This window comes from Cricetulus griseus, chromosome 4, assembly GCF_003668045.3.
Source record: "Cricetulus griseus strain 17A/GY chromosome 4, alternate assembly CriGri-PICRH-1.0, whole genome shotgun sequence".
In the NCBI taxonomy this organism is placed as follows: domain Eukaryota; kingdom Metazoa; phylum Chordata; class Mammalia; order Rodentia; family Cricetidae; genus Cricetulus; species Cricetulus griseus.
The window spans coordinates 174370843-174383725 of NC_048597.1; the positions used below are offsets into that span (position 1 = coordinate 174370843).

Genomic DNA, 12883 nt, shown 5'->3' on the forward strand with positions numbered 1-12883 from the left:
GGTTTTTCGAGAAAGAGTTTCTTTGTGTTACAGAGCCCTGGCTGTTCTGGAACTTGATTTGTAGATCAGGCTGGTCTGGAACTCACAGAGATCCAGGTGCTGGGATTAAAGGTGTGCACTGCCATGCCTGACTTGATTTTGAATTTTTTGTTTGTTTTTTTATTCAAAGTGATTTTTACTGCTTATGTACACAAGAGAATTTATGCCACTAGAGCAGAGGCTCTGGATGACTTCTATTTCCAATTGGGTGGGAGGACCCGCTTAGTCTTATAGTTACGAGCCAGCCGGTGAATTCTGCTTGAACTTAATTATGTCACACCACCATGTTCAGTTTATCTGGTGTTGCAAATCAAACCCATTACTTCATGCATACTTGGCAAGCACTCTACACACTGAGCTATGTCCCTAGTCCTTAGATTTCAATCTAATTTACTCTACACGATCGCCTCTGAGGTCTTTCATTACTTTTGGTTTGATTTTACAGGTGAAACTTTTTAAGAGGCCACACAAATTGTAGCAAACCTTTTAATTCTCCTTCTCAAAATTGTTCACTTCCCTTCATCTAGACCAGATTAAAACCCAAGTGTAACTGTATGGCCAGGCATGATGGCACACGACTTTAATCCCAGTATTTAGGAAGCAGAGACAGGTGGATCTGCTACACAAAGAGGATCCTGTCTTTTAAAACAAGTGTCTAGTAGCATCACAAAAAAGCCCACCCATGATTCCTGGCTGCAGGCAGACCCTTCCAAACCCATATACTGTTTTACTCTACCCAACACTACATAACAAAGAACAAGAAAGGCAAGGGACTCATCCTGATGTCTAACTTGAGGTACACAAGCAATGCAATATTTTGGCAACCACTTCTACCCACACCAGAAGAGACTACAATATGAGAATCTACAAAATGTGTAGGAAATAGTGATGGATGTGTGCAAATAGCTAGGAAAACTGTTTAGAAAATGGCTGGGCGTAACCAGCCTCTGGGAAGCTAAATGACTAGTCCATAAGCCACTAAATTATAAATATACCCAGAGTTGAATATAAATGAATATATTAGCATTTCAAACTTCTCTTAAAAAGGGTAAGTCTGGGCATGGTAGTGCATACCTGCCAATGGATAGCTGTGAGTCTGAGGTCAATCAGGACTACATAGAAAGACCGTCTCAAAAAATAAGGAAAGAGAAAGAGGATAAGGTTCAAAAGCAAATTTAAAAAATTAAAATGTGTCAATTCACCAGTATTACATAGCTGGCAAGATGTCTCAGTGGGTAACAGTGCTTGACACTAAAGCTAATGACCTGAGTTTGATCCTTAAAATCTACATAGTGGAAGGAGAGAACGAATTCCTGCAGGCTGTCCTCTGATCTCCACATGTGTGCCATGGCACACAGCACATCCACGATATGGTGCAAGCCTAAAATCCTAGCTCATGGAAGGCAGAGGCAGGAGAATGACAGTAAGTTTGAGGCCATGTCTCATAATACAACTAACTCAGTTACACAAAGTATCTGTTACATGAAGCCTCAGTCAAAGAATAAAAACCAGCATTCACCTCCACCAAACTGAAGGCCACATGCAGGAAGTGTTCTAATAGCCTGTAGAATACTGGGAAGTTCACAAGACCTCAAAGACGACTGCCTCAGGATTCCGACAGCAGTGGGTGCTGGCTGCTGACAAAGGTGCCACCAAGAGACTGGCCATTTTTCCTGGGATTCAAAGCCCTGTTCTCCCCATCTCCACTTCTTTCCTATATCCCTCATCCTCAGACTGCAGGCACACAGAGCGAAGGCATTCCTCAGTCTGTGTGACAGCAGCAAAGGACCAGAGACTCACCTTGTAAGTCATAAGGCATAGGTGTCATATGGAAAGGGTGCCTGTAGTCCTGGATGAGGGAAGTGTTGATGTAGCTTGTATCTACAGCAGGAAGGCTGGGGGTGCGGGACACAGGCGATGCTTGATGAGGAAGACTTAAAATACTGTGGAAAGAAATGTTTAGAAGATGTAACAGTCACTCTAACAGTTTAACAAATGAAACTGTATCCCACAATGAGTCCTACTTTTTATGATAGATAAAAAAATAACAAAACCAACCAAACAAAAAGCAAAACAAATGGTAAGAAATAACTTGGCATGCAGGAGCATTTGCAGAGATTGGAAGGAGAAACAGACAGAATCAATGGAATCACTACTCACAGTCCCCACAGTCCTTAGATCGCCATCCTCCACTCTAAGGATGCAGGAGCAATGCATAGCTGAATCACTATAATAGGACATGAGTGAAAGGTACCCACAACAACGGAGATGGTGGCTCTCTCAAAGTAGGTACTGAAGGGGTAGGTAGTGAGAAATCTAGGGATACCCTTTGTGCTGGATAGTTTTATGTCAACCTGACACAAACTAAAGTCATCTGAGAGGAGGAAACCTCAATTTAGAAAATGCCTCCATAAGACTGAGCTGTAAGTAAGCCTGTAGGGCATTTTCTTAATTATTAAGTATTGATAAGAAAGCAAACTAAGCAAATCATGAGGAGCAAACCACTAAGCAGCACCCTCCATGGCCTCTGCATCAGCTCCTGCCTCCAGGTTCCTTCCCTGTTTGAGTTCTGTCCTGACTTCCTTCAATGATGAACAGTGTTATATAGAAGTATAAACCAAACAAATCCTTTCCTTCCGAACTTGTTTTTGTCATGGTGTTTCATCATAGCAACAGAAACCCTAACCAAGACACCATGGTAAGGAAAATACGAATAGAGACAACTAGGGGAATGCAGCAACTTGAGCAATGAGGAGAAGGCAGATTTATGAACTTGGTGAGAGTGAACCCTGGGCAGTTATCTTTGGTTCACCCAATGTCTAGCTTGGCTATTGGTACAATTTAAATAATAGGGCCTTTGAAGCCAATCAAAGCAGCAAGACAAGGCAAAGTATCCCAAAATGACACTGCATCTGTCTTACATGGTATCTGGAGATCTAAACTCATGCTTGTACAATGAACCAAATCCCCAGCCCTAGCTTTTGCCTCTAATACTACTCCACATAAAGTACTTGCAGGTAGGTGTATATTTTAACAGTACAGATTACTTCAAAAGACACCAGAGTTAGATTTCCTGGAACAGAATCCTAATTATGAGATGCACTACACTTTTCTGAGTGGGACAATAAGCATTAAGACACACTCAGGTGCTGCACAGAAGTGTTCCATCCAAAGGAAATGTAACCCTCTTATACCTATAGAGAATGCCATGTTCCGCAGCAGTGTCTTTTGTTTATGATCAGAAGACTGAAACGGAAAAAGCAGTTGACTGCTGGTCTTTAACAACATCCCAGTCTAGCAAACTGCATGGAACTTCTGGGTGAATGGAAACACTTGGCAAGATGCTGAAGTGCTTATCTCGTGGCTATGAGATGACTGCCTAACCTTCAATTCTGTGACGGCTCAAGTTTACTTCCATATTACAATGTACAACAGTGAATGATCTGCAAGGCTTAGTGTTCTAGCTAGCGGCTAGTTGCTGTTATGAATACTCACAGTGCTACCTAATCATTCTTTAAAAGATGCTAGAGACATCCAGGTTTTATCTACATAGACAAAGAGAAAGGTCTGGCATTTGCAGAGCTGTATCTAGGCTCAATTCATCATGGGCAAAAATCAGGGAAATAGTTAATGCAAGTAACGAAATTTTCCAAACATAACAACCAGCTATTTTGGGAAGAACTATACAGTAAATATTCAAAGAAGAAATATTAGATTTCTAAAGACTCCAAAGTTTTCCTGATGAAAAAAATATAGTGAAATTACTACAGAGTTTACATTACTATTCTGAAGAGGAGAAAATTGCCATACAATTAACCCCAGAGTATTATGATACAAAAATATGACAATACAGTTTTATCCTGATATTTGTGGGGGGGGGGCTGGCTCTAAGAATCCCTGCAGTTAAATTTTGTTCCTCATGTGTCATAGGATTTATGAATCATCTAAGCATATTCTCTGGGTCTCTAGGTTCCTCAAAAACACTTACTACATTGAAATTGTATGGCAATTTTTTTTTTTTTTATAGGATGTCATCTAGTTTAGGGGACTGCTGGCCCCAAACTAACAGCAGTCCTACCGCCCCAGCTTTATGAGTGATGGTGTTATGAGCATGTGCTACAATCTCCAGCTCCCAGGTACAGCATGATGGGAGGCTCCTAGGAAACCAAGGCTACACGTCTTCAAAAATGGGGCTACTGTGAAGGAAAGCTCAAGTCACTGCAGATCTCTCCTGGTACACATGTCTATAGCCAGCTTCAATGATCAGGTGCACTCAGCTTTCCACTCTAAGTGCTCTACCTGAGTTAACTTTATAGTGAGTAGGTTGCAGTTTTTAGCTAGTTTTCTAAACCTTACAAGCAGGCCAAAATGAAGTCTAATACCTTTGCAGCTTCTGACCCAGGCAGCAACTGTGAAAGGCATTTCAATTACCTCTCAGATTCAGAACAAGGTTAGTCTTGACCTCTTTCCCAACAGCTGAGATGGGCATGCAGTGTTCTATCCACATACCCCAGAAAGGGCGAGGATGTCTGGGTTGTGCGAGGACAGCATGAAGGTAAGCAGAATGGCAAGCAGTTCGAGTTTACAAGAAGAAATGTATTGTCTACATTGAACAAATCTAGTGGGGAGACTAGTGGCTCAACTGTCTGTCATGTGGCACTCATTCTAGCAAGGTGGCTATCACCAGGCTAAAATTGGATAAAGACTTCAAAAAATTCCAGAAGGAAAGCCACACCACAAAGGAGGAGGAGAGGCCTCAGGGAAAGAACATTTTTGGGGGGTGGGAGGTGGGGAGGGTCTCATTCTATATAGCAGGCTGATCTGGAACTCAGAGATCCACCTGTCTCTGCCCTCCCAAGTACTGGGATTAAAGGTGTACACCACCACACCTGGTCCAAGAGTAATTCTATTTACAATATTAACCAAAAATTGGTTCAATGAGGGCTAGTGAGATTGCTCAGCAAGTAGAGACACTTGCTATTAAGTCTATTGATCTAAGTTTGATCCTGGGACTCACATGGTAGAAAGAGAGAACCAATTCTTAAAGGTTGTTTTCTAACCCCTCCACACACATAGACACAAAACAAGTCTTTTAAAAAAAAGTGTGTGTGTGGGGGGGGGCTGGTTAACTACAAACAAAACTCTTAGTGATTCTGATATGTATCAGAACTACTGCATGCAGCAGAATCATTTTTTAAAAAAATTGTGTGTGTGTGTTCATCCCTGGAGGCTAGAAGGTGGCATCAGAACCCTTGGAGCTGAAGTTACAGGCAGCTGTGAGCCAGTATGTAGGTGCTGGGAACTGAACTTAGGTCCTCTGCAAGAGCACCAAGCACTCTTAATCATTGAGCCATCTTTCTAGGCCACAAGCATCTCTCGACACAATGAATTGTATATCCAAACTCTTGTAGTGCAGTACTCAATTGCTCAAGAATGCTATATCCCTGGGAAAAGTCAATCTACATTCTGCACTCAAGCATAGCAGTTTATCTGGCAGCCTTTACTCTACTTACCAAACAAGCTTTCACAAGAGAGTTTTTTGGAAAGATCCTAGCAGCACTCACCCTTTATTATTTAGTGGTGATGTAGGAGACAGGGAAGGACAGGTCCTCTTGGCAGAGGGCTCTTCCTCCTCTTCATCTGATGAACTGTCTATGGTTAGGTCAATCACCTCGACTTTCTTGTTTTTATTTGAGGACTGGTTGTGTGAAGTTACCTGATGCTCCAATGTGGAGCTCAAGCATCCTGTGTGGGAATGATTAAAGCACAAGACCCATGTCAAGTCTCTTTTCTCAAGTGTCCTTGTAGACAAGCATATCAGTTTAGAGTAGCAACACTATTGTAGCCAGAGTTGTAACACTGGCTCTGTTCTAGTAAGTTTAAAACTGCCACTTCTTATTAGTTGTTAATGAATTATTTTAAAAAAGTTTTGAATTAGAATAATCAAAATGTATCTTATGGCTGGCTGTGGTGACATAAGCCTTTAATACAGCACTCTAGAGGTAGAGTAACTCTGTGTTCGAGGCCAGCCTGGTCTACAGAGTGAGTTCTAAGACAGGCTCCAAAACAACACAGAGAAACCCTGTCTCAAAAAAAAAAAAAAAAAAAAAAGGTATCTTTTATGTCCATTTTAGAATAAAAGTTTGAGCAGGATTGAATGTTATATATGCTTATCTATACAGCATCCAAAATATCTAGGAAATACTAATATTTAAAAAAAATTTTGTCTCCTTCTAGCAAAACACTAAAGGTCAAATCTACCCACATATACATATAAATATTTAAAGAAAAAAGCAGCTAGGTGTGGTGGAGCACACCTTTGGTCTCAGTACTCAAGAGACAGAGAGAGGCAAGTGGAACTCTTGCGAGTTTCAGGCCATCTAGGGCTACACAGTGAGACCTTGTCTAAAAAAAAATCAAACAAACAAAAGAAAAAAAAGAGACATGGAAAAAGCAATGCTCACTACTCTGTACCAAAACTATAAAATCCTTTAAAAGGGTAGTGTACTTTAAAACTACGATTTTAGAAGTGATTTTAGAAGTGATTTTAGAAGTGACTTTAGAATACTTTGAAAGCTAGTACCATAAAAATCTTAAGACTGGCAAAAAAAGTTGATTTAAAAGGAATGCTGCTATTTGTGAACATTTCATCAATAACCTAACAATTACTGAGCTCAGAATGTTCAAAACCCTACATCCGTGAAAGTCATGGCACATCACAGTGGCAACCACAGATTTGTGAACAGCTACTCACCGTCAACTCCATTGTAGGAGGCAGTAACTTCCTGCACTTCCTTTTTTGATCTCATCGGAGCCCATGAGCCATCCTCCTTAAACTGTATTTCATCACAGTCTGTGCAGTACTTCAGGATCTCCATAAACAACCTAGACAAAAAATCTGTCCTTAGTACAGCAGCTTACATGAAGAGAAATGAGAAACATGACTCCTAAAACTCCTATGTTTTATACAAGTAATAAATGGGAGAAAAAGTAGAGCAGATAAAGTACATTTGTTCTCAAAACCTAATGCTAAATAGGAAAAAATAGTTACTCAAATTGTGGAACATTCATATAAAAAAGTCATGTAGCGCTGAAAAAAAAAAAAAGACAATTTAAAAATATTTAGTGTTTGTTATATGGGTATGTAGGTACCACAGTGCATTTGTGGAAATCTGAAGACAACTTGTAGGAGTTGGTTCTCTACTTCCACCATGTGGGTTCTGGGAATCGAATTCAGACTGTCAGCCTTGGCAGCAAGCACCTTTATTCACTGAGCCATCTCACAGGCCAAGATTTTTAAATACATAGATACATCTCAGTTCACAAAAACTGAGATGGTTAAGAAAAAAGATACCTCAAAACAAGATTCTTGGTGTGAGTAAAAGCATACACTAGTTATCTCTGGGTGGTGATTTTATATGTATTCAGTTTTCTTCTTTATGCTATACACTGGTAAATTGCTCATAAGGTCTTATTTGATAAACTGAAGCCATACATATAAAAATGTACAATCAGCCAGGTGGTGGTGGTACATGCTTTTCCCAAAACTTGGGAGGTAAAGGCAGGCACACCTGAGGCCAGCCTGGTTTACAAAGCAAGTCCCAGGACAGCCACTGCTGTACAGAGAAACCTTATCTCAACAAACAAACAAACCTAAATTAAAATAAAAAAAATGTATAACCAACAATTAAGTCCAAATACAGTAATACACTGGAACTAAAAGAATATTTATAGGAAATGCTTGAAATTCATTGTGACCAAATCATCTGGTAATAATGTTAAAAGAAACCAAAGACTAAAAGTTATTATTAATAGCATATAATCAGAATTTATGTAAAAATAAAACCAGAAGTTACATCAAAAATGGCTTTTATTTCCTGTTCTTTCCATTTTCACAGAAACAGATTTTATTTTAAGGAAAGAAAAAAAAAAAAAAAACCAAAAAGAAAGGAAAGATCATAGCCGGGCGTTGGTGGCACACGCCTTTAATCCCAGCACTTGGAAGGCAGAGGCAGGCAGATCTCTGTGAGTTCGAGGCCAGCCTGGTCTCCAGAGCAATTGCCAGGTTGGCTCCAAAGCTATACAGAAAAACCCTGTCTTGAAAGCCCCCCCCCAAAAAACCAAAAAAACCAAAACCAAACAAACAAAAAAACCTAAGATATATACTATACAGAGCTGGTAAAATATTACTATTAATTTAAATTTATAAGTTAGTTATCATTTCATTTATGACAAATCAAACAGGAAACACTGCTAATCATATTCTCCTAAGACTGACATCTTTAAAGCTCTGGGTTGTAAGTCTATGGATAAACACATTCAATTGCTTGTATATATTCCCTTCAGGCTCTTACGCCTTCTCATATACTATAAATAAACTGTCTTGTTTGAGTGTTTTACTGAAGGATACTAGAAATATTAGGAAGGCATTTTCCTTTCTCACAGTTCATTTCCTTGTTTCTTGTTCAGTGGCAAAAAGGCAAACAGAAATCTAAGGGAAGCGACAGACTCATGGCCAGCTATCAATAGGTCAAAAACCACAGACAAATAATGGATTTTAAGGAGAACTGTGGTCACTGTGATGCAATGGTAAGACAGAAAAACAAAACAAAACAAAACAAAACAACAACAAAACACAAGACAAGGATAGAAACACATGCAGAACAAATGGAGCCGCTATTAGCTGGCTGACCTTGCCGGGAGCTCTGACAGTGGAGAACAGGTCTTGATGGACAGGACAGAAGCCAGATCTAGTCTCTAGAAACTGGCTACCTTCTACTAAAAAGTCCAACTTATAAAAGAGATATTTATTTATGATGAATTTGAGCTACCAGAACCTCATAAATAATCATGCTTTCCTCAATGCACCCTGTAGGTCTTAGATGTATTCAAAAGTATATGCATACCCTGTTTACTGGTGCTTAAAATGGTAAACAACAGAAGATGCTGAGGGAAAAGGAAAAGTACCTGTTTTCAAAACAAGCTGAATACACACAAATAAAATTAAAGTTAAAATTTTAGCCGGGCGTTGGTGGCGCACGCCTTTAATCCCAGCACTCGGGAGGCAGAGGCAGGCGGATCTCTGTGAGTTCGAGGCCAGCCTGGTCTCCAGAGCGAGTGCCAGGATAGGCTCCAAAGCTACACAGAGAAACCCTGTCTCGAAAAACAAAAACAAAAATTTTTTTAAAGAGGGAGCACACGAGATGGCTCAGGAGAAGGTTTCTGCTGCCAACCCAAGTTTGATCCCCAAAACACACATGGTAGAAGGCAAGAACCAACTCTCCAATGTTGTCCTCTAACTTCCATATGCACACTATGCCCCCAATAAATGTTTTAAAACAACCCTGAAAGATGAAAAGCATTTACAATGTTAGTTACTCACTGAATTCTTGAATAATGAAAATCAATCTCTGAAAAATTTACCTTTAGGTTTTATCTTAAACACTCAGATAACAGAGAGTCATTTTAAAACACAAGGAGAAATGTAAACATACATACCCATCAATAATAAGGTGTTCATATGGAGCCTTCTTATCACAGACAGGACAAACCCACGTTGGCTTTTTTTCATTCATTTGAATATAAAGAGTTGCATCAAAACACTGAAGGTGGGAACAGGTAAGTGCCCGACATGGAATTGTCAGCCGCATTTTCCCAAGCTTTAAGAGAGGGGAAAGATCACTATTAGTATCTGTTATTCATACTTAGGTAAGCTAAGAAGCATCTAATTAAACATTTAGAAAAAGAAGAGTCTTACTAACTATGGCCAGTCACAGAGAGAATGACTGTCTAGTTCACAGGATGAAGCCAGAATCACCCATTTACTCTACAGTGTGAGGCATAATGGCTGGGGCAGCTTGGAATAGAAGGCAGGTGTTATGAGCTCGTATCTCTTTCTTTACTGGGCATCATCACACAGCCAGCAGCCCTGGGTCTCAAGCATCACCAGATAATTAAGGGACATTTTTCTTCCCTCATAATTGTTAAGCTGACACAGGCTGACTCTATCCCACATATGCATGTCTTCCTTGTCCTAAGCTGCTTGGTTAGGCCCAAGGTAGAAATCTTGTCTGTGACCTGAACAAGGAATGCTGAACCATGACCACTATAGGGTCCCTAAAGTCCATAATGGCCACAGAACATGTAAGCTCCTCACTTTCTTTAATGATATTATTTTCTAAGTTCATGGAAAAAGACTTTCTATATGGAAATTGAAAGGTTTTTGGCTTACAAAAATTTCAGGGAAACATGTAATTTCCTGATCTACTAAGGAAACCAATTGTCGCAGGGCCCGAAATTATTGTTCTGGTACTAATGATTTACTGTACTTCTAGGGCAGACACTTAACCTCTCTGGGCCTCCTTTTCTATCTGGAAAGTAGCACCATTTCCTCCTCATTTCCCCCGGATGCAATGATGAAGAATTTAAAAAGGACACTGGACACATAATCAGCTTAAAACAGGAGGAATGTCATATCCAAAGCAGGGAGGGGGCAGACCCAGAGTAAAATGAGGGTGCCCTTCTTCTGTGTCCCATCCAGCTCTACCCTTGCATAAGATTATACTATTTGTGTATCTCCTACTGGAAAAGGTCAGATTCATGTCCTTGTCCCCAGCTTTGGAAAAGTACCCATTATAATGTAGAAAGATAGTCTTGTATGACGATAAACTGTCAGCTGTGCATACTAGCAGTTCTAAGAGAACTCTTTATGCCTGAAAGATGTGACCAACAGCTGGGGATTATAGGAATAAAGGCATGTGAAAGGAAAGCCTTTGAGAGCTACCTCTTTCAAAGTGTGTATCTATGGTCTGCCGCTTGGATTTTTGAAATCATCCTTTCTGTCTTACTGTCTCCATGAAGCATTGGGAGGAGCCTAACAGCTCTGCAGCTGGGAGCTTAGTGTGTTGGCATTGAGTTGTCATAGGACTTTCAACCTACGGTTTCTTCACTTGATATTAAGCAACCAATAGGAATCTGCATTTCACAGTTAAGGTCTAATTTAAGATATAAAAACTGAAATTGGGACTGAGATATAGTCAGTAGAACATCTGCCTAACACACAGAGTCCTGAGTTCCTGTATAGTGTGTGACTCACAGATGTGCGCCTGGAATCTGTTCAAGACCGTCCTTCGACAGAACAGTGAGTCTGAGGCCAGTCTGGGCAATATGATCCTCAGTTCCAAAAAAACAAATGCCCCTCACACTAAAAATATATCAAAATAAAAAGATAAACATTTAATTTGGCACCATTAAATAGATCCTAACTTGGAAAATCTTGCTGGACTTTACTAAGGCAAACAGGCAATGGATTTTCTGTTGCCAGAACTAGTTTGTTCTTTGGCCTTTTTTTCATGTGCTTATGGAAATCAAATTATAAAAACTGAATACAAGTTCAGTAAAGGGTGTCATGAAGCTGTTTAGTTAGCCCTTTGTGCACATAGTCAAGAAAACAATCCCAAGATGTTGTGGTGTACTTCACCGACAAGGTGACCAACAGTCTGAAAGCAAACTGATAGCTAAACAGTATAAGAATGACAGTCATAAATGGAACAAGAAAGCAGAAGTTCATGTTAGCTATACCAAAAATGCCACCTCAAAGAATTATAAAATAACTCTTCTGTGAAAAATCCTCCTATCTGACTTTTAAAATCAACCACTAAAGATTTAAATGTCTATTAGACATGCACATATTGATTATCTCTAACCTGGTATTGGAAAGGGTGAGTGCTAAGCAATTTAGTCTTTTGATTACAAAGTTCTTTCCTTTGTGGGACAAATGGATATTTGCATCATCCACCAACAAACGTTTTCTAGTGAGGCTGATTTTACTCAATGGTGCTACAGCTCATGATGCTGCACAAGAAAAAACTAGATGTAAGTCTAAGCCAGCATACACCCTACAATGTCATGACAACATGTACTTTTTCTTATAAAAAAAAAAAGCGTGATTGATATAAGAAAAAAACTCCTTAAGTTTTTCATACTAATAAACACTCATAAAATAAATTTCTAGTTTACTTTCTCTTCTATAAACTCTTAAATTATCTGCATTTGGTTTTGCAGGTCTATGGTATAGCTCACATCTGACTTCAACACTTCTGTCTCTGTTCTTAATAAATTAGAACAGACAATCTTCAAAGAGCAAAGGCATTTTAATTATTTTGTTGCCTTTAGCTAAATGGCACACAAATAACAGAAACTCATTTATTCTGAGCTCTGCATATTACAAAAGGGAAATAGGAATGCACAGTAAGACAGCATATTTACATATTTCCAAGAACAAATCTCTTTTTATGATTCCATAAATTTGATATATAGATGAGTTATCACAATTGTATTTTATTCTTGAGCAAAAACATACCTAAAATATACGGCCTTGATGTTCTGGAATAACTGTAGGGAGTTATCCCTTTAGCCAGACAGGAACTCATGACGTATTGTAATTATATGTTATATATAGTAGGGTTTTTATAATCTGAATTTTGAAAGCAGATGCTAATTTACAATGAATTTCTAAAACTGTTGAACTAATGAGAGAGAGCACAGGGGGACTTGGAACAAAAATTAGGAGCCAGCTCACTAAATCAAGAAGTGTAAGAAGCAAAATGTGATCAATATTTCCTAGTAACATGGGAAAGTACCTGGACCATAGAATGCAAAACTCACTCCATAAATAAAACTGCTGCCATATACCCTGGCTTTATATGAACACATTTCACATTCTTTATATGAACACATTTCATGTGACTGCTCAACATTATAAATATTACATATTGGTCAGCTGTAAACACTTTTAAGATGCAAATGAAAAGGAACAAGACTCCTCTAGTGATTTAAGTGGGAA

At 39.2% G+C, this 12883-nt stretch overlaps 1 protein-coding gene across 3 annotated transcripts in view; it reads right to left on the reverse strand.

Moving 5' to 3' along the window:
* Pias1 (protein inhibitor of activated STAT 1) overlaps positions 1-12883 on the reverse strand; it is a 116774-nt gene that overhangs the window by 7381 nt on the left and 96510 nt on the right. For all 3 annotated transcript variants that reach the window (XM_027414797.2, XM_027414798.2, XM_027414799.2), the window contains exons 9-12: positions 9538-9698; positions 6794-6924; positions 5604-5784; positions 1840-1982 (exon numbers count right to left, since the gene is read on the reverse strand). In XM_027414797.2, the coding sequence (XP_027270598.1) occupies positions 1840-1982; positions 5604-5784; positions 6794-6924; positions 9538-9698 (616 nt within the window). The remainder of the gene's footprint in view (positions 1-1839; positions 1983-5603; positions 5785-6793; positions 6925-9537; positions 9699-12883) is intronic.